Source organism: Taurulus bubalis, assembly GCF_910589615.1.
Source record: "Taurulus bubalis genome assembly, chromosome: 11".
Lineage (NCBI taxonomy): Eukaryota > Metazoa > Chordata > Actinopteri > Perciformes > Cottidae > Taurulus > Taurulus bubalis.
Genome location: NC_136599.1, coordinates 16,572,834 through 16,594,359, shown reverse-complemented (window position 1 = coordinate 16,594,359; position 21,526 = coordinate 16,572,834). Strand labels below are relative to the sequence as shown.

The 21,526-nt window shown below is 38.8% G+C and overlaps 2 protein-coding genes across 2 annotated transcripts; both read right to left on the bottom strand.

Moving 5' to 3' along the window:
- Positions 1-1,708: 1,708 nt before the first annotated feature.
- Positions 1,709-14,028, bottom strand: tmem201 (transmembrane protein 201; the record flags this gene model as incomplete). Its single annotated transcript, XM_079226398.1, has 11 exons — positions 1,709-1,806; positions 4,696-4,821; positions 5,047-5,337; positions 5,437-5,499; positions 6,424-6,644; positions 10,362-10,562; positions 10,669-11,033; positions 12,325-12,504; positions 12,601-12,789; positions 12,934-13,054; positions 13,919-14,028. The coding sequence occupies 11 exons, from the start codon at positions 14,026-14,028 to the stop codon at positions 1,709-1,711; spliced, it is 1,965 nt and encodes a 654-aa protein (XP_079082524.1).
- Positions 14,029-15,683: 1,655 nt separating this feature from the next.
- Positions 15,684-16,481, bottom strand: foxl2l (forkhead box L2-like; the record flags this gene model as incomplete). Its single annotated transcript, XM_079225820.1, has 1 exon — positions 15,684-16,481. One exon carries the CDS (start codon positions 16,479-16,481, stop codon positions 15,684-15,686), a length of 798 nt encoding a protein of 265 aa, XP_079081946.1.
- Positions 16,482-21,526: the final 5,045 nt, after the last annotated feature.

Sequence of the window (21,526 nt, the reverse complement as noted above, 5' to 3'; positions counted from 1 at the left end):
CCCAGAGCAACGTTGTTTTTTTTAGAGATTTGAGTCCCTCCAGGCGGTTGCTTTCTATTAGCTTTAAGACATCTCATTATATACTACAAGAATTATAACTGGATGCCTGTAACTTGCAACCTTTCTATTCCATCGATTTATTTAATTTTACCATGAGTTTTGTTTTCTTCATTAATGTCTAGTCTTACATTACGAGTATGTCTTTCCATTTATTTTATTTCCATTTGTTACTATTGTTACTACTAATATTTGTGGGTGTGTTGGCCGAACTCCCAGGGGGTGAGGATGTTGACATACCGTATATTGTGTTAATGTTTGAATGAAACCCAAAATCATTTGAGTATAGTTTAATTATTACTTTAGCTCAAGGTAAGAACTTCAAATACACACTTTAAATGACCACAAATTCAAATTAGACATTGTCTGAGAAAAAAACAAAAAAAACACATAACCTAGTAATTCTGCAGTGGCCAAAATGATTCCTGTCTAAAATCAAGTGCATGGTCATTCAACAATACAATACTTAACAAGTAAAAATAAAGACTTGAAAGCCAGACACGTTTACACGAGAAGCAAGACAAGCCAACTAACGTGATTAGAAACATCTTAAAATGTACAACTTTTTTGTAACTCATGTTTCTCTCTCACTCACACACACACCTGTTCTTCAAATGTAAAAGAACAATTTCAAATCATCAAAACACAACCTAACACAAAAAGTGGACATTGAATTCAGATGTTTGATTACAAAGTTGTCTCTATAAATTAGTTCACAGCTCAGTTAGGAGTAAAACTTTAATCTAAACCTCTGTGCCATTTCAATGGAAACATTGTGTAAATGTGAATGTGTTTTAAAAAAAAAAAACCCTTACAACCTGGGAACCATCAGAGAGAACTGCAAAATAAATGGTTTGGTGAAAGAGAACCACTTATGTAGTGAATGATTGTGACACGCGTCACCTTGGAATGAGACATAAAAGACCATAAAATAATTGACTGTAAACTGTATTTAAAAAAAAAACAGGATAGTTCCACACACTCTTTGACAATGGCAAACATCAGTACTGTGAAATGACAATGTTCCAAAGTAAAAATGTGCATACAAATTTCCAAATTGCGGCAGAAACACAACATGCTTTTTAATGTTGAGTTTTGGCTATTGTAGAGAACCAAACATGTTATTCAGTTTGGAGAGGTAATGCACTCATCACAATCAGCATCAGTAGGTAAGACATGAACCTCTGCGTCCAAGCAGCATCAACTAAACAGCACATGTTTATTGCACATTTTTTTAGCATCAGTGCAAGAATTAAGCCTTTTAAAATCAATTACACATGTGCCTTCGTTCATGTGAGAGGAAACCAAACCAAACCAAAAGACAAAACACAAAACAAGGCCAGATCTCTCCCTCTCTCCCTCCCCCCCCCAAAAAAAGCAGTCTTTAATAACATTAAATCAAAAGGCGTAAGACTTGATTTCACCACAGTTTTCTTGTAACTTTCAAGCAAACGGGAGGTACGCTGTTGAAAATCTGTCAGCTGACATCTGCATTTCTCTCAGCACCAGCAAACAAGTAGCGGGCAGAAATTTGATGTTTTCTGACATTGCTTAATGACCTCCAGGTCCACAGACGCGTCATGGTGGCCAGAGGCCAGAGGCCAACTCACTGTGCAGGTCGCATGAGAACAGCAGCAGACCCATCCACAGTTCATCTCCAGTTGTGGTACATGTAGAGGCCGGTGAAAAACAGGTTGGATGTCAAGCTGACCAACAAAAGGCCCGGCCAGATAAGACGTTTTATTAAACCTGGAGAAGTCACAGTGAAAGCAAATTAATTTTATGAGAATCGTCATCATTGCATATCATTATTGTGGAAAGAATGATTTCCCTTTCATGTAAAAAAGCTTTACAGTCTTACTGTTCATTAATTTTCCTTTAGACTGATACAAGTCTCAGCTAGTTTAAATGTAGGGGCATGTGTATAAGAGCATGACAGTGTAATCTGAGACCAGTTGTTCTATTACAGTTATTAGTTTAGACAGTTGTTTTAGCACCTCCTGGTGGCTGTTTCTGGTACTTGGCTATTGTGCTTGTGTCATGTCAGGAAGTTGATGTTCTGCCTCAAGGGGAGTAAGGAGGGGGCGGGCTTTCCTAGCACATACAACTGTGGACAAACTTCTCTCTCTAGAGATTCTTGGTGGAAGAAAAGGGGTTTACGTACATAGCTCATGCATAGAGGTCAGGACAGTGAAATGACTGTTGCAGTGCAGAACATAACACATACTAGATGCAAATACTGCAGGCACCCCTCAGCATAAGAAACAGTCTACTTCCCTGACAGAACAACCTCCATTCCTAAGCACTAAGGAGGAAAGAGAAGACATCTATACTAAAAACCATGTCCCACGCATCAACCTCCTTCCGAAATGGCCAGGACTACAGCAGAGGCAGGTTACCAACTCAACTCTGACGAGTTTTGTCAGGTGCGTCGTTTGCCAAGAGCTTGTCCCAACCGGTCTGCTAGAATTCAATGACCAAGCAGAGAGTTACAGAGCTTGACGTCAAACTTTTCTCAATTCAATTAGGCGCTTAGAATTGACGAAATCCAAGTCTTCATTACCATGGTACTGCATGGGGTGTCAACTCAATAGTCCAGAAGTTACCATATGGCCTTCTTTTGATTCCAGCTACAATCAGCAATATCATCCTTTCACTGTTTTTTTGTTAGCTGTCAGCAAGGATCATGACAGATCCACATTTCAACCTCTCTGGCCAAGCTGATTAAAGAGAGAGAGAAATCTCTCAGGCCAACCTGACACAGATGGGCATTCTAAGAAGATTGAAGATCCAAAGCGGCGCCCTACACACAAAAGGCCTCATCCACGAACCAAATGCCATACCTCCTGTGAGAAACCATTTGTAGAACGCAAGGTATTCCTGAAAGAGAATGGTATACGTGTTATAATGTTGCTTGTCTCCATCACACATGGCCAAAACCTGCACATTGAGTGCGGCATGCTCGGAGTGTCAAAGTGACCATAGACCATAGACCAAGGTCCCCCCTAAGAGCATTGCAGGGAGTATGACTCATCACCACCTTCAGGGACAAGATTACATACGTTTGCAAACAATTGAATGGCCTTCATGATGCACCTTCTTCCCAAAAGCTTGACTTGGGGTGGGTGATTGTAGGCACCGTCCATTTAGGAAGCGTTCACAATGGAATGTGGATGGCCGAGCATCTTTGAGTCCTGCCCCAATGTCTTCCATGCAAGGGTCAAATATGAAGCTCAGCTGCAGCAAAGAAGACAACCACTGTGGTGCCACGGTATTCCAACAGGCACCAACCAAAGAGGGAAGCACCAATCAAATACTGGCTTTAAAAAGCAGATTGGAAACAGGCAAACCAATTCTCATCAATTACACATTTCTGTTTCCCACTACCTCTAATAATTAATCCCATGCTCCAAGTGTTCAGTATTAAATACAATAAATAATTTGTTGCTCTTAATTTGGATTTAAAAGTTAGCCTTTCAAAATAGCATCCTAATGATGTCCTTGTTTCAAGTCACAATTTCAATATTTCATTTCATAATGATAACTATGTTGATCTATTAGCACACTTCATGTCACTTTTTATTTATTTTTTTACACCCCAGCTCGTTCACTCCTCTTGGCTTCTGCCAATCAGGCTTGTAGCTCCGTCACTGCTAGCTAAACACTCTACAAAGTCACGACTATTTGCTGTCCTGGCTCCTCAATGGTGGAATGAGCATTGACATCAGGACAGCAGAAATTCTCTACATCTTCCGTCGCAAACTAAAAACACATCTATTTCGACGACAACTTGAATAGGGAAGGTAGCACCGTAGTAGCACTTTAATGGCACTTACTGATAGCACTTTATGGTTTAACTTTATTGAAGAAATTGTACTTTCTTGATTCTTGTTGTTCTGAGTTTGTACTCATGGTTGAATGCACTTATTGTAAATCGCTTCGGATAAAAGCATCAGCTAAATTAAATGTGATGTGGTACATTTCAAGTTTCATAGCACAAATTGGACCAATTTGCAGAAACCTTTTTTTTTCATAATGGGGTATTAAGCGGAGATGAATGAGGGGAAAAGTGAACGTAAACTACTTTAGCACAAGACTTGAACATAAAACCTGAATCCGTGTCTGCTTGGAACCCAATAGCAGTGTCATGGCCTTCTCTTTGATATGGTTTCTAACTAAGTTGGCTCCTGACAATGCAAAAGTCTTCTGACTCCACAGTTTTATCCACAGTTACATATATTTGCTCGTTCCTCTGTACCACATACTGGTTATAGCTACAGCTTCACTCTTCTCTGTAGTATTGGCAGTGTTTCCCTTAACTGGCAGTAAGACTGGACCAACACACTAACTGTTCTTGTGGATCAGGGATAATACAAAAGAATGATCCAAAAAAAAATTACCACTGTAAAAAATACCTGTTTAATATGAGCATTGCTTTAAAACAGATTTGACAAAAAGTGAGCCTATCCTTTAAACTCTATATTAGACCAGGATCACCGTTTGATTTAACAAGGCCTACTAAGGTCTTGATACTGTCATTTCACCCAGTTAAAACAGGCATAACACAACACCAAAATTAAATGTGATTTCTGACCGCATCCATATCTCTGCCATGTTTCAATCAGACAGACTGCTTACCTTTAGGAGGAGGGTTCTCAGGTCCCTGTGTAGTAGTGCCAACTAGGCATGCGGAAGAATCCGAGGAGCTGCCTCGCCTCTCTTCCTCTTCAATCACACTGCCGTCCCTCAAAAAATAACTCAAATCTGCAAAGCCAATGCATAAAGCCATGGATAAAAATGATCTTAACATTTAAGTTATTGATAAACATGAAGTCTTTTCTCTCTGTAAAGTTTTTCTCTCTGTATGTCAGGTTTCAGAATGCCATTTGGTGGAAATATCACGAATAACCCTGAGGTAGACAGCTATACATGTTACTAAAACCCCCATACAATGAACATTTTACCTTTATCGGTTTAACCTGTACTTACCATTTTGGCTTTGGAAGGGCGATACATCAGGTGAAAAGCAGCCACTGTAAACGGAAGAAGCCGACTTTACATTGAAATGTGACGAAGACACTGATGGGGACATGAGTGTGGGTTCTGGCTCCGTCGAGAAAAGCCGGAGTTTCCGACCACTGATGTTGAGGCGGGCAGGGCTGATGAGGGGGCGCCGCTGTCTGGCAGAACCGGAACTGGATGTCACTGACCCGGCTACTGAAGGAGTTGGAGAGGGACCAGGGGATGATGGGCGGCTACCAGACATCAGTGAAAAGTAATCTGTGCCAAAGTGCAGCAAAATATGTCAACCAAGTGTTCTGAAATTTAACAAAATTATGAGTTATGTGGAGATTACTCAATCCCCGGGTGGTTTAATACCTGAGGGCGGGGAGTCTTTGTATTGTGAGGCTGGTTTGCTTCCGCTAAACAGGTAACCAGAATCTGAAAATAAAGAAATAAATAATCCCACCATGAACCATGTCTTTCCTTAAACATGCAGAAACATAACTCCAAATAAAAGCTAATATTTTGTGTCTGATCAAGACAAAAAATGCTATCAAATTAGGCTATAACCATTTTAAAAAGGTTAGTGAGATGGGGTGCTGATCTATCTGTAAAAAGAAACAAAAAATAAATCTATAAAACATCCGCCCCCTAGTGGAAAACAATTATAAATGCATAGTTGAACGTTTTCGTTACTGATTAATCTGGCAATAATATTCTCAATAAATGACTCATTTATAGAGTTAAAGTGAAACATGTCAATATTATCTTATTCCAGATAAATCTGTATCTGCATGCATGTTGGCCAGTGAGCAAAGAAATTGCAGTCGGGGGCCCATTAATGTCTCCATTACAGAGTTTGTCCTCCAGAGGGCATTGACAAGATTTATTTAAACTATAAAATGTTGTGCTTTTAAAAATATACATAAAAAAAAAAAAATGGCATTGGCATAAACCATGTAGTCCATCTCTGACACGAAAACACCCCTCCTTTACACACATCTTTTCTAGAAAAACAGTGAGTCTTTCCCATGTTTGGAAAGAGTGATAAGACCCAATTGCATGCCAAGCAGCAGAAATTGAACGTAAATCTGCTGAATCTCATCAATTATAAATCTTGTCTGTATGCAAAACAGCACATTGCTCGAGCAACTCAAGATCAAATGTCAGCAGAAGTGGGCGTAACATTCCCACCTATCCCGTTAACGGTGACCAGCTACTTGAAAAGGACTTTTTTTCTACTGTATCAATTGTCTTGTATGTAAAAGACTAAATCTAATCACACAAGATTATACCAAAAGGCATAGAAAGATCTGCTAGTATCAGATAAGCAATTGCTAAATTAAATCATGTTAATGTTACCTGTCCTGGTGAGGGACGGGTTGGTGCCGAGGCAGAGGGCTCTGCTGAGGCGCCCAGGCAGAGAGGAGGGGGACGCCTTGCGCTCGTGAGGAACCTGCTGGCAGTGGATGAGCTTGAAGAGGTTGGGGGGCGGGGTCAGGACAAAGGAGTCGGCCAAGTCCTGATAGGGCAAAGGAGGCTGGCTGCCGAAGGAAGGGACAGCAGAGCTGCCTGCTAGGTATCTGCAACACAAGAGCAACAGAACCGTCTACTAACTGAAACCAACATTTTAACAGAACTCAAAAGGTTTTAACGCTACAGATAAAGCATACCAAAATTGGACTGTTTCCGTAGATGGCTCCATCATGCGCTTCACAATTAGAGCTTAAAGGACACTGAATAATTATGAATTTATGATGTGTTGTAGAAAGAAAGTAGCCTTCAAATGTGATTTATCTGTTCGACACCAATGTCACAATACCATTTTTGACACTTAAATATCAACTTAAATTATGTAAAACAAGTGCATGTTGGAAATTCGTTGAAGCATACAGCTTGATACCCATTTAATGCGACCACTTTATTAATGGAGGCTGTCGCTGAACTGTTGCTGCAGCTGTCGGACAACATGCAGCAGCTGAAGGCTCCTAAAGAACAAAAGCTCTCGGCAGTACAGCTCAACTCTCTCACATTCCACAACAGACAGACAGTGGCCCATACATGTTATGTGTCAAAGTAGTTTGTATTCAGCAATTGAGACTGTTGATAAAGTTTGTCTTTCTAAAAGAAAATAAAGATCTTGTCTAATAAGATGATATTTTCCCTTTACTCCAATGCTGTGTAATGAGGCTTTTTCTTAAAAACTGGGGAGAAATATACAGAAATGAACAATATAAAAAAATAGAGGCGTATCCTTTCAACAGCTGTTTATTTCATTCCATGTAAAGCAAGCATTCCTACAAAGTCTTCAAATTGGAGCCTTACATTAAAAGAAAGATACCCAGCTTCAGCATAAGAGCACCCAAAACGTGGTACGTTTCATTGGGTAGTTTGATATGTTGCAGGAAACTGTTCAGAATGGACGGAGCGCCATTTCTGAGGTTAATACACAATATATAAAACATAGTGATTCAATTCAGATCTATATCATTAGCTTATTTAGGCTATAAGCATTGCTTTAATAATACCCTTTCATTTATTAATTACGAGTTATTTCAGTATTTCTGCAAAACACACACCCAACTAAAACATTCAGGTATGACACAATCTCCTTAACTACATATGCATAGTGAAACAGTGCAGTAAAAACATTTACATTCACAACTCCATTAGTAAAAAAGGTAGTTCTACAGCCATCACTGTTAAAAACACCACAAAATGTTTTTGGCAATGGCATAATGTTGCATTTCCAGTTATTATTAACGTAGTTAATGTAGTGTACACTAGACGTAGACACATAGAAAGGTCAACAGCCATACAACTTATCAGGTAGATAACATTTTCCCAAAAAAAAAAATATATATAGATATAAATACTCAGGCTGGATATTATGCATATATCATAGCATAACAAACTGTTTATAGCAAACCCAAACTTTCTAGACAATCAAATTTCTAGATAATAGAATCTACCTTACATGTAGAACAAAAAGGTGAAGTTACTGAAATACTATGATTTTCTTACTTTCACTCACATGCTGGTATTATAAATCAAAAGTCATCACATTTAAAACAAAAAAAACACCATGCTAAAGCACTATATGTTGCAATATATGTCAGAACACAAAGAAGTTAAATCACATCTTTTGTAGATTACTATGTAGGTTATGAGAAAAGTATGTGTAGTGTCTGACATTCGGTAGCACTTTTTTTTTAAACAATTTAAAGCTTTGAGACATCTACACCAAAAGGCGCTAGTTTGAGAACATAACTCCAGCTACAGGAGAGAACAATATGGAATTTAAACTCAGTTAAAAGTACTCTTTCCACAACACAATCTATAAACAAATTCTACAGCTATTAGTTTTTAAAGCCTTTTCACATTACTGTCAAATAAATATCCCTCGTCAGTCAATACATTCCAATAAATAAAACTAAACAGGTTAACGGAAATAATTTGGCAAGAGGTGAAACGTTAGCGCATGCAACTAGTACGTCTGTCAGTGTTGTTAAGCTCAGTATTACTGGGAGTGATAGAGAGGTAAGTGCTGAAGAAATCCAATATTTCCGGCAAACATGAAAAAGCCGAAACCCCGACATCTCACTTGAGACTTACTTGAAGCTATTAAAATTGTATAAAGTTAATTCACATAAACTACATCAAGTATCATAACTTCACTTGCTTGATGCTTGCAGTTTTCGACTAAACTATGTCCTTCCAATGGCCATATTCAGTTGCAGAGTTAAGCTCTTCATAATGTCAGCATGTTCGGGCACTGACCGACACAACAGCGTCACCAGAAACTCTTACTTAGACGTGATCACCTCAAGCTAAAGCCAAAACAAGCCAACAACCTGACAGGTCAGCACTATTCTTAAGCATCAGCTTTTGGCACGGCAGAGCGTGACAAAAACATCATTAAATAAAAGTATATAAAGTAAAAAAAAAGTATATAAAAGCTCAAACGTTTTTCAGTAACTGATGTATAATACAAATGGAAATCACAGCACGAGTTGACAACAAATAGGACGGGAGAAGAGCAGCACACAAAGGGCCTTCGAGCCAATGACAGATTTTGGGGGGAAACATTAATGAACAACGGACTGCTTTTCCCAGGTAGCAACGTGTTTCGATGTTTAAATGGCAGTATGCTCATTAACCTCACATTGCCATGTGCATTGTTTAAAAAAAAAGGGCAACTGTTACAACTATTAATCAAAGTTCACAGAGTTTGTACTGTCCGAAGCCTTGCTTCATCACACATGTTGTGTTCCCAAGAGATTCCTCATGGACATCAGTTACAAAAAAAAAAAAAAAAAAAATCAGTGGCTTCAAACGACTAACGCTGGATCACTTTATGGAAATTAAAGTTAATTCTTTGTTCAGAAATTGTATACGACTCGGTGCAATACAGGAGGGATGTGATTATTAAAAAAACACAACTTTGGTATAGCCTGCAGTGCCTCCACAAATTAATACTTCATGCAATGAGCTGTAGTAAGTACATTATATTCAACCCACAGCTAAACCAGTGTTAATACATTTGAGGATACTGAAAATGTTATAAATTACATTGTTTAGTGAAGCACTAGTCTGGTTCTAATGTTGAAATCACACATTTGTTATAGAATAGATGTAGCACTGTAATCATACATGCATAGATTAATGTTTTTGATTTGAGAGAAAATATGGCCCAATTTCCAACAAAACACCTCCTGTGAAGTGTTCTTGTTGATTTCTTAATCATTCTTAATTCTTTTTTGATTCCTGAAAGACTCTTGTCAGTTTATTTCATTAAACAGTGCAAAAATAATATATTATTGAATTAAGCCAGAGGCAATAAGAATTTTTAGCTGTTTTTCTTTAATATGATGCATTATTTGTTTTAATACCATTTACAATGGTTTACAGAGGTTAATCAATGTTAACCTCTGAAATGTTACACATAAACAACTGTAGACTATGTGCATATGTGCTTTAACGTGAGGTTTTGATGTGATTTAGCAAGTAGTTCTAGTGTTTTATTTCCATCATGGTTCACACACAACCATATGCTTCACATTTTCCGTTTGCATCATAACCTCATAGTCATTCGCACACAGAAATAAAAAGGAGGGTTCAAGAGTAAAAAATGGACAGTCAGTAAAACAGCATGTTCCTTGTTCTGTTACGGACCACAAATAGATAATAGATTGTGTTTTAAACTGGTTCTAATTACCACAAGGCTCTCATAGAAAGATGAGCCTTTATATAATCCCATATTTCAAACACAACTTGCACATTACTTCTCAGATTCTGACCTTCGATATCTGGCTCTTCTTGGACCCAGCGTTTTGCGAGTTGCCACAGCAGCGGCAAAGCTGACTAGGCAACATAGGGAGACGGTACCAAGCTTGGCCGTGTCCATCCAGTCCGAGGTGTTGGTCAAGTAGCTCTCAGCCAGGTGGAGGCACAGGATGAGGAGCCACAGGACGGAGGCTACAGCATCAATTCTCCTCAACCTGAAAATAGAGCCACACATAAGTTTGCAGAGTTAGTTTTGTTTGAATTAAACTTGTCTGGGATGACTTTCCCAAAAAGGCCAATAAAGAGGCAGTGACTACTTACCTAACAGGTCCAGCTAAGCAGATAGCAGTAAGACAAGTCAGCAGGCCAACAGAGACTACAGCCAACGGGTTTTCCTTTCCATGCTTCCAAACCAACTTCCCATGTTCTATGACCTTGTCGGGGAGCAGCTCCAGCAGACCCTGCCACACAGGCACGTCTCCACTGGTTTCGTTGTTGGGGCTGGACTCATTGTGAGGTTTCGGCTTTGGAGGAATGACCCCACCACTTAGTGTCTGTGGGCCACTAAGTGATGTGAGCTGGTATGGAAAGTCATACAAAGATGTAGCAACTAGGAAAGTACATATCAGGAAGGCCAGAGTCCGTAACAGTATGACCCCAGTGGGAGAAGACGCAGAATAGGAGCTCTGTGGAAGAACAAAGATGTTTTTGATATGAATCCTCACATTTTCATAACATACCTAATAATAATAATAATAACATACATAATCAATAAGTTATGCAGAGGCTAATGTTGACAGAATATAATGAGAACAGACAGCAATACACAATGGAGGGTGACTCTGATTCATGATTTCACTCTGAACAAAGACTCCACCAGGGGTGTGAAAGCCAAATAAATTAAACTAACTCCTTTTGCACCAAAACTCAGAAACTCAGGGTGCTTCAACTGTCAAAATGTGTCAAAAAACTGTAGTACTTAGGAGTGTAATTACTGCTGGTGAGACGGAGGAAAACCAAAAACCTATGCACTCATAAGTGATATACTTTCTTCATCAAAAGTATGCAATATCAAAAGGAACAAACCTCCACTTGAAAAATGGAGTTTAATATTCTTTCTTTAGGTTATAGAGCTTTACTAGGCATGACATCAGTGGTGCTCTATTGGATTTACAAAGCAGGTTTACAACGGGTACTTCCAAGTTTATCAGTTCAGCTTTGGGCATTTATAATGACAATCAAAGCACATACTCATTGAGGTGGCATAAAGTAAGATAAAGCAAGATAATAACATATACAGTATAAATACTATACTAGATTAAGAAAAATAGAAGCGTGGAAACATTAGAATGACCATATAATAACATGGCCGGCAACATATTAATTAGTTTAGATAAATGCTGAAAATCAAGAATTTACTTTTAAACTCTTATTATTTTGAAAATGTTATGCAATAACAGAACATCATACTAAAGTTCAAATTGAATCGGGTTCTGTATGCCAAGCTCAAGTGGTAACTTTGCAAATGCAAATCTTAAAGAAAATAAATAAATGCTCGAATAGGTCTTTTTGTTGGAAACGTATGTATAATGTATTAATAGCTACAAAATTAAACAAAGTAAGGGCATCTTTTCTTATTGAATACTCGGTTGGCATACCGTTTTACTTCCAATCACCATCCAAGTGAGTATGTAAAGATTTTGCATTCACGCTTTCCACTGAGCAACAGTGATGAAGTAATTAATGATCTGACAGAATACGAGAGAATCTCAACTCAATTTATATACATATTGTTCATTGGTATGAAGTGATTGTGTGACAATTGTGTTCTTACATCATTTAAGCCCTTGGCTGTAATGTAAACACTGCACAGTGCATCACAGCACATGGTTAACCATCAAGCCTCACTGTGTTTCATGTAAATGAATTTCATTCACACACTTTGCTTGGTAGGTGTCTGCAGTTTTTTGCACTGACCTTTATGAAGCCCTTTTCTGATTCTCCGCTGCGTCGAAGCGGGTGGTTTAGGAGCACGTTTCGAAGTTGACGGTTTTGATATTTGATGTAGTATTCTACCACAGTCTGACAGGGCCTACATAACTTATAGGTCTGCTCCAGGTGGTGCTTGTATGCCTCGATTTCCTCATCGTAGTTCTCCTACAAAGACGACAACATTTCTTTTTATAAATCTAGTGTTTACAGTCAGTTATGGTGACAATAAAGACATAAAATAAAAAAGAACAAAGTACATACATCATCCCGTGGGACAAAGGAGGCCAGCTGCTTTACTAAGACAGTCTGGTTCTTATTGCACTTTCTGCACAAGAGCATCTGACTGTTAACCGCTTGCTGTGTCTTTGTTGTCGAGGGAAGGCTTCCAGATACTCCGTGGTTAAGATGCTCCATGTGCTGAGCTGGGATGGGTTTGTTGTAATCCCCATTCTGAAAACAAGACAGATCAACAAAAAGAATAGTATAAAAACACACATCTTGCAGGACAGGCAAAAATAAATTAATTACTATTAAATTGCAATTTTTCGTCACGCAAAAAATGATTCACAGGTGTGATGCACTTTTGAAACTAACCTCCTGGAAGCCATTGTATTGATCACAATTGGGACAGTCCCAGCAGTTCCTGTTCCCAAAAGGCACCACAGAATTCTGATTACAAAACCAGCAGTTCACATCGGCGTGGGATGGCTTCTTCCTGTAAAAAAGACATGGACTTCTTACACGATGCAATATGATACTGGTAATCAAACCTGCTAATGTATCTTTGAGGTACAAATATCACTACTATATGAATGAGGCACTACTTGTCTTATATACCGAGTAAGTGTATAACATGGTTGATTATTATGTGAATCTGTTTGCAGGTCTTTGATGTGCAGAAGACTTGATGATACTTTAGAAATGGATATACTTGAAACAATCATGTTCGTTCAAATGTGTTCATTAGGATTAAAACCCTTGAGATGTACCATCTCGTTTTCAAAGGGGGGTTCCCAACTTATATCACAATGAATGCATATCAACAGTGGTATAATAAATTAAATGAAAAATATACATCTATACAACAAAGTACAAACAAAAAAAAACATATACATTAATTGATGGAACCAATATAACATTACAGAGGCCAAAGTGACCAATAAAAGATAAATATTAAAGTAAAATCAGGTACAAGATCAAAGGGCAGCATACTATGACAGCTTACTTTGAGATGGTAAGACTACCTGGGCAGAGTGACTTAATATTACTTGATAACTGATATTATAATAAAAAATACCTGACTTTTATAAAAGTATGCACGCGGTTTTAAATGTGCATTTAAACAGTGAAAAACTATATTCATACATCTTAAGTTAGTTAGCTACACAGCTAGCAAAGTGAGCCCTCTGTCCACCGTAACGTTAAGAAATAAACGACTCTTGGAAAATGGAAAACATATCACATTATTCCTTGAATATCACAGTTATAAAACACCAATGCAAATGTTGAACGCAGTTTGCTAACTTGCACTAATGTCAAAGTAAATCCAGCTAAAACACACGCAGACCCTTGAAGTTACCTGGTGGCAATTTTGTATATCAGCGCTCCGACGGCGACCGACGCCGTAGCTCCGACCCCACTGTACATGATCTCAGGATACTCCGACAGGAGCTGGTTTAACGCCTCCATTTCTCAAGAAATGTGCAACAAAAGCTAACAAAACACGGTAAATGAAACGTTTGGGTTCGGTATCGCAAAACACGGCGCGGGAGCGCACGCGGCAAGCGATCCCTTTTGTTCACGCCCATGAAACGGAAACGGAAAGCGCGTAACTGTCTGGACGCATTCCAATATTGGTTATTCATTCCTCCTCGTTTACTTTAACGTTCTTTAAAACCATTCACGGTTAAACTATTACACAAATATAAATGTTTTCACCACATTTTGAGTGTCCTAAGTGAAATATTTGTTTGTATTGAAATCAATGACACTTTTGTTTGATTCTAAATGAAGCGTAGTGTAGTGGACGCGGAGTATGATAGTGTTGGAATGCGAGAGGGACAGCGTTATGTCTTTTTCCCTTTCATCATGTTTTAAACCTCAAAATACTACTGTGCATTACGATTCTTAAAAAAATACATTGATTAGTATTTCAACTGGTATGCTGTCAACTAATGATTGCCTTCTGAAACGTGCTGCATCCTGTCACTTAACGTCAAATGTCATGCCCAAGTATCAAATGTCATGCCCAGAGGTGGAAAGCAACTATTTAGTCAGTACACAATAACTGAACAAACAACTGGACAATATTTCTGCTACTTTATTATTCTACTCCACTACAAGTCAAAATCAAATATTGTACATTTTATTCAACTACATTGGTTTTATAACGTTATTTACTAGATTAATAAACAAACAAATGTATGATAATGAGATAAATAAAGATTTACAAAATGAGCCGTAATTAAATTGAGCCCCATCTAACCAGCTGTTACATCAACTTGATGTAATGTATCAATAATTATAGTTCAATAATATAATGTGCGTTATTCTGAATTTTACTTTTGGTTGTATTATTGATATAAATACATTTTTACTTTTACTTCAGTAGATTTTTGTTGTTGCATGCATGCCTTTTAACAGTTTATTTCTAGAAGATCTGTAGTCTACTTCTTTCACCAGTGATCATGGCAAGATACTTTGAAAGCTGAACACTCTAATAACGTTTGTACATCAGTCTAATAGCGTTATAATGGATGAATAGATGAATAGCATGTACAGTAGAAGAGAAAAACAATCAATAAGAGCATTTAATGCAAAAATAACATTTTATTTGAACAAACATGATGTATTTTACATCAAGTGACCATAACTTATAGTGCTTTGATGTCTCCAACGGTTGCATAGCAGCACGGATAATTGGATAAAACCAGATAAAAGAAATAAATAGCATAATTACAAATAGGTTTATCCAAAATAAAAACATTACAAAAAATGTTTTAAAAAACTAAAACAAAAAAACAACGTTTGTTTGGTTTCAAAAGAGGCATAAACTAAGCCGTAGACTCAAATCAACTGTCTTCCTGAAGTTTACACTTGATAAGAAATATTTCTAAAACAAAATGTGATGAGCAACGTTGACGTCACTGACAGACATAGGCATTTGGAACTGTGGCCTACCGATAAACTTAACAAACAACTTATTAAACAGTTAATTCACACATTTCTGTACCTTAATTAACAAACCAACAAACAATTAATGTCGTCTGGCGAGTGACAGCCCAAAGTGAAACAGATGAACCTTGAGTCGGCGAACTGGCTGTCAATGGTCCATAACTCAACCTCTACTGGTCGTATGAATACGCTCGCGGCGCCACCGCTTGTCTCGCATAGGAGGCGAGCTGCTGGTAGTTGCATCCCACCGACACGGTGCCTCCGCTGGGGCTCATCGGCTGGGTCACTGCGCCGTAGGGACACCCGTTGTGCGGCACCAGCACGGGCGGGTGTTGGTGGCAAGCGCCGTAGGGGGAGGGATGGAAGTGGGAGGGCGAGCAATACGAACTCACCGGGCCGCTCGGGGACACGCTGCGGGTGTGCCCGGGGATCACCTGGGGTGCTGGGTACACGCTCGGTTGGGACAGACTCCAGGAACTGCTCACGTAAGGCTGCAGGTAGAGCGGCTCGGGATAGTCCGCGGAGCTCCCGGGCAGAAAAGGCACGCTCGGCGGGTTGTAGGGTCTCCTCACCCGCCTCCGCCGCCGGTAGTTCCCCATGTCAAACATATCCTCAAACGCGGGGTCCAACATCCAATAGTTGCCTTTCCGGCCCCCTCCGTAATCCCTGGGCATCTTGACGAAGCACTCGTTGAGAGACAAATTGTGCCTAATACTGTTTTGCCACCCTTTTTTGTTCTTCTCGAAGAAGGGGAACTTGGAGATGATGAAGTCATATATCCCGCTGAGCGTCTGTCTCTTGTCGCAGCTGTCCTTGATGGCCATGGCGATGAGAGCCACGTAGGAGTACGGTGGCTTCCCCTGCTGGCCGGTCTGCTCCTCGCCTTTGGGTTCAGACAGGGGCGAGTTGGAGCTGATGTCCAGAAGCTGCACTCCCTGGTCGGCGGGGGTTTTCTGCTCTGCATCCATGGCTCAGGTGTGCGTTTGTGCGTCCTGCTCGAGCGAAAAGAATGCAATCTGCACCAAAACCAGGCAGCGCGTATGATTGTGTCCGCAGGTGCACACACTCCTCCCACAGGTAGAGAGGGCAGCAGTTATCGCCTTCTTTCATCTCGCCGGGTTTCCCACACTGTTTATGTCACTGTACGTGGCCAGTGTGCGTTCTGTTTAGGTTGAAACGAGGGTCACGCGACTGTGTTTTAACAGTAATCGACATGTACACTTTGGAGTGAGGCGATCAAAGACTAAGTTGAGTTACATTGACTTTAGTTCAGCGTGGGAAAAGTCATTCTCTGCAGTCTACACGTTTTTTTTGTCCCCACTTTTTCTTTCCCTCACAAATTTATGTATTTGCTTTTTAGTATACAGTATCAGTAATGTGATACTCAACGTATCACTGTTTACAGTTTAAAAAAAAAGGAAAAAGTACTATAAATATAAATAACATTCACAATAAAAAATACTTATACAATAATAACCAAGTAAATATTAGATCGACAACACTAAAAGAAGTTAAGTTCACAAAGTCACATTTAGACTGATTTTGACAGAAGAACCAAGTGTGTGATGTTTGTATTAAGGCCAAGCACTTTATTTAGTTTGCATACCACTGGGTAGCTTGTTAATTTATAACGCCTTATCTTATAATAATAAATCATGATTCGTGTTTTTTTTACTATTTTTAATCTCAATCCACAAAGTAACTAACATTTAAAATACTAGTGGAGTAAAAAGTGCAATATTTGTCTCCTAATTGTAGAGGAGCAGAAAATCAAAACACTCAAGCAAAGTACAAATACCTCAAATGTGTACAGCACTCGAGTAAATGTACTTAGTTACCTTTTATTTTTCTTATTTTTTTTAACAGCTCAGAGCCATGTGAGAGTTGGGTATTTCCATCTTAATATGAGAAGTATTGAGACTTACAGGTATCAGAGCAGCACACCACCCACATACAGTGAGGCAGGAACAGCAGGCCTGTCTGTAGCTGAGGATGGTGATAATGCTCACCTGCTTTCAGCAGACAGTCTGTCTGGCCTGAACTGATTGGGAAACACAGATCTCAAAGAGTCAGCAACCAGTGGAAAGGCAACTACGTCTTTGGGACGTTTTAAAGCTTTTTGGGTTGGCCATAGTAATTACTGTAAGGGTATTAATTGGAATTACACTGAATACATTTCTTAAACAATACAAGTTTGGCAATTAATCAGAATCAAAGATAAAGTCTTGATTGTTTTTTTTAATAAAGTTCAGCACAATACAGAAATAAGGGACCATGACTTTGTCAAACACGGCCTTCAATAGTCCATCATTTTTTACTCAGACCCTAAATGAAAACTCTGTTATCTCGTTTGCCAATGACATCATATTATGCTGATATGAAAAATAAATGCATATATATATATATATATATATATATATATATATATATATATATATATATATATATATATATATATATATATATATACAAGACATCTGGAGTTTTCAGTTAACTTTAATGGTGTAGTCATAAAATAATGTCAGTTAAATAATCACTATTCGTCAATATAGGAACTCTATGCAAGGGCAGTTTCAGGCCACCCTGTACTGTTAACTAAATTATTCCCATGCAATAGGTAGAAATTATGAAAATGGTAGTCAATCACAGGATGTTCCTATCAATGTTCGGGACGTTTCTTTTTATTAAATGTAGACTTCATGGCCAGAGAAAGTCAATGAGCTACTTTTCCTGACTGGAGCAAATCCTGCTCTCACACAGGAACGAGTCCTGATAGACTTAAATGTCTCATCTGCTCCCTTGTACTTCCCTCTCTGATTTCTCAGTTTTTTACTAATGAAAATGATGAATGGAAACTAGACAACCTTCTGTCCTGTTTCTCACAAAGAAAGCTAGATTTACCTCCTGATGTCATATGAGCGAAGCGAGGCGCCAGGCTAAACACAATCTGTGTAGTTTGAGCTATCTGAGACTAAAGAAGAATGCAGCAAAACGGCCAAAAACAAAGATCAAGAATTCTGAGTTTAGACAAGGGAAGAAATAAGGAGTTGCAGTACTCATTTTTGTATGATAGTATATTATGTGGGATAAGTATCTTTTTTTGTTCAGAGTTTGAAAAAATAAGTAGCACATTTTCTGCGGTTTCCTGGTAGTTAAAGTAACTAAGCACATTTACTTAAGTACTGTTAGAATATTTTCATTTGTGACAGTACACCTGCAAACCATACCGTATGACGAGTTTAAAAACGTTGTTTATTTAAACAAGGCCACCTGAGCAAACATTGTAATGACACTCATACCTCAATGCAGCTTTCTTTTTGATGTACACTTTTGATTTATTCTAGAGGTACATCCGTTGCTTATACATGTACAAAAAAAAGTATGTACAGTATATTCTATGCGTTTTTGCTTGAAATGGTGTATTTTTACAATCAAGTATTGCTTTAGTTACCAGCAGTCAGGATGAGAACTTAAAAGAAAAAAGCATTGACTCTTGACCTGTAACAATCAGGAATTTCCCTGCACTCATGCCACGAATACCTTTTATGCACACATGGTGTCTACACAGCCGCACTAGTCCAGAACTCCTTTTAACAGATCAGGTGGCTCAACAACACCTTTGCTTCTCTTCTTCCTGCATGCTGTCAAGGGAAGACATGTTGAAAGTTGTGTGTGCTGTTGAAGTCGAGGCAACAGGATACCTGGCTGTTTGTAAGTGCCGAGTGATGTCCAGCTGCAGACATCTTCTCACCTCCGGGATTTAAAATGTTTGCTCCTGTGGCTTCTGAAGAATCTCACAACAGATTACATCCCCGAGCCTGTTGATTAATCCTGTCACTCTACAAATCAATTTGGGGTCATTACAACTAAGTAATGTCATCTCTCGCTTTTGGCTAATTATTTCACAGTAATCCTTCTTCCCAGCCGACTTCCTGACTCGTCAGAGTATGCTGCGGCGCTACTTACAACATTGACTATGGTTCCCGTGCATTCAGGTGTCCCAGTGAGCCACGGCAGTTTGACGGTGAACCAGCAAGCACAATACTGAGGCCTTTTTATACACACCTGTGCTTTTCAGTGTCAAAGAACAAAAATGAAATTCAAACAGAGTTATGAGTTAATGCTCATCAATAACTGTAATATAAACAGTACAGATCATTTACTATGGCACTGCTATAACATAACTAAACAATCCGTTTCAATAATGGATTATATATACTTTATAATATATTGTACAACTTGAAAAATGCTAAACATTTGATTAAACTTAGTTTGTTCCACAGGCTTTGAAGATCAGGAACTGATCACTGAACAAAATTAACAAGCAGAAAAAGGTGCAGTTGGACTGCAGTGGGACGTAGGTATGAAATCTGACACGCCAGGGCACCTGTAAAGCTGCAATTGGTGATAAAAGGAAATGCCAGTGTTGTGGCTCCTGTCTAAACACAAGTGCATGTGGCAGACCGCAGCCGACTCCTTGACTTACAGTAGTCATTTTAGGCACCACTCCCAACCCTCCCTATAATCCATGGATTACAAGAGACTGGATTTGACAGAACAAACAACACACTTGATCTAATGTAGTGGGCATCAGACAGATCCAAAAAGTCAACATCAGAGTAAAAAAAAAAGGTTTTATTTTTGGGGCATAAATGGTGTTTACTACATTTCACATTCCAGATACTAGTCTTAGAAAGTTGGTGCACGTGTGGATATTTCACATGCAATAAATGTGATAATTTCCTTCACTCCTCTGGCTCTGCTTGTTGACTACATTCCCATACTAGGTGCGGCTCTCTCTCAGGTGATGAGATGCTCTAGTTGTCTGTTCAGTTCATGATACCAATGACCCATGCCTCCTCACACAATGCATCCCTTTGTAAGGTTCTGCATGGCGGCCTGTCAGCCAGCCCTGTGCCAATCCGGCCCTGCAGCACATCTCCAGTAAACCACTCCCAACACCAACCTCCGCCTCTCTATTGTTTGCATAGGCTGCCTAAACTTAGTTTATCACACTAACAGAGACTCCAAAACTCATAGAAGATGATACAGGTTAGTGTGTGCCACTTTGTCTGATCTTTGTTGTTTGACATACATCTTAAAATGTAGACATTTCTTTTTATGAATTACTCCAAAACATATCCTCTGGATTGAATAATTTTCTCTGAAAAGGTATCTTATACCAGCTGTTATCTGTCTCAGGTTTAATAATAACATTGTTACTCTCTGAATCTGTCAATTGGCAAAATATAAACTCTGCCAAGACAAAGTTAACTAGGTGACAAATTGCATGACAGGGTCTTTATTACTTGAATGCTAAAAACCTCAGAGTATCATTTAATAATCTCATAGCATAGTTTAATCTTTGCTGATGTTCTCATAACGAGAATTATTACTGGACCGAATCAAACTGATGATCCTCCTGTTTGACTTGTTTCCTCTTGATCAACCTGTTGCCACACGTGTGTTTCCTTGAAGCTATGATGCAAAGTCTATCTAAAGTATGCTTCAGCCTCTTTCCACAGAACTACTGGTAGTACTGATGTCAGATAGCAGTGAGGCTTGTGACATCTCACTGCCAAATTATTTGTGTACGGGTAACTCACTGCAGCCTCTCCCAGTTAGCACGATGAGTTCAGATTGCATTTATCTGATAAAGACACTGCCAAATACCAACCTTGCCTGAATTAACACGATGCACTGTGTTCTAACATGAGCGTATTTCTCTATTTTCTATTTGTTCAGCTCCCTCATGCGTTGTTACTGTTATTGCAGTTATTAAAAACACCCACCTTTTGCTAGGGTTTAAGACCTGGGATATGATGCATCCTTAATTCTCCGGGAGGTAAAACCTTTATATTCAAAGGAAAATGAGAAGTTGTCTGTGCACTGAAATGTTCCAAGTTTCCAAGATTTCAATTGATATACTGTTTCCACCTACAACGTCTTTGTCAGGCAAATACTAATGTGAACAAAAGCAGGTTAAACAGTATAAACTCAGACAAAAAAAATA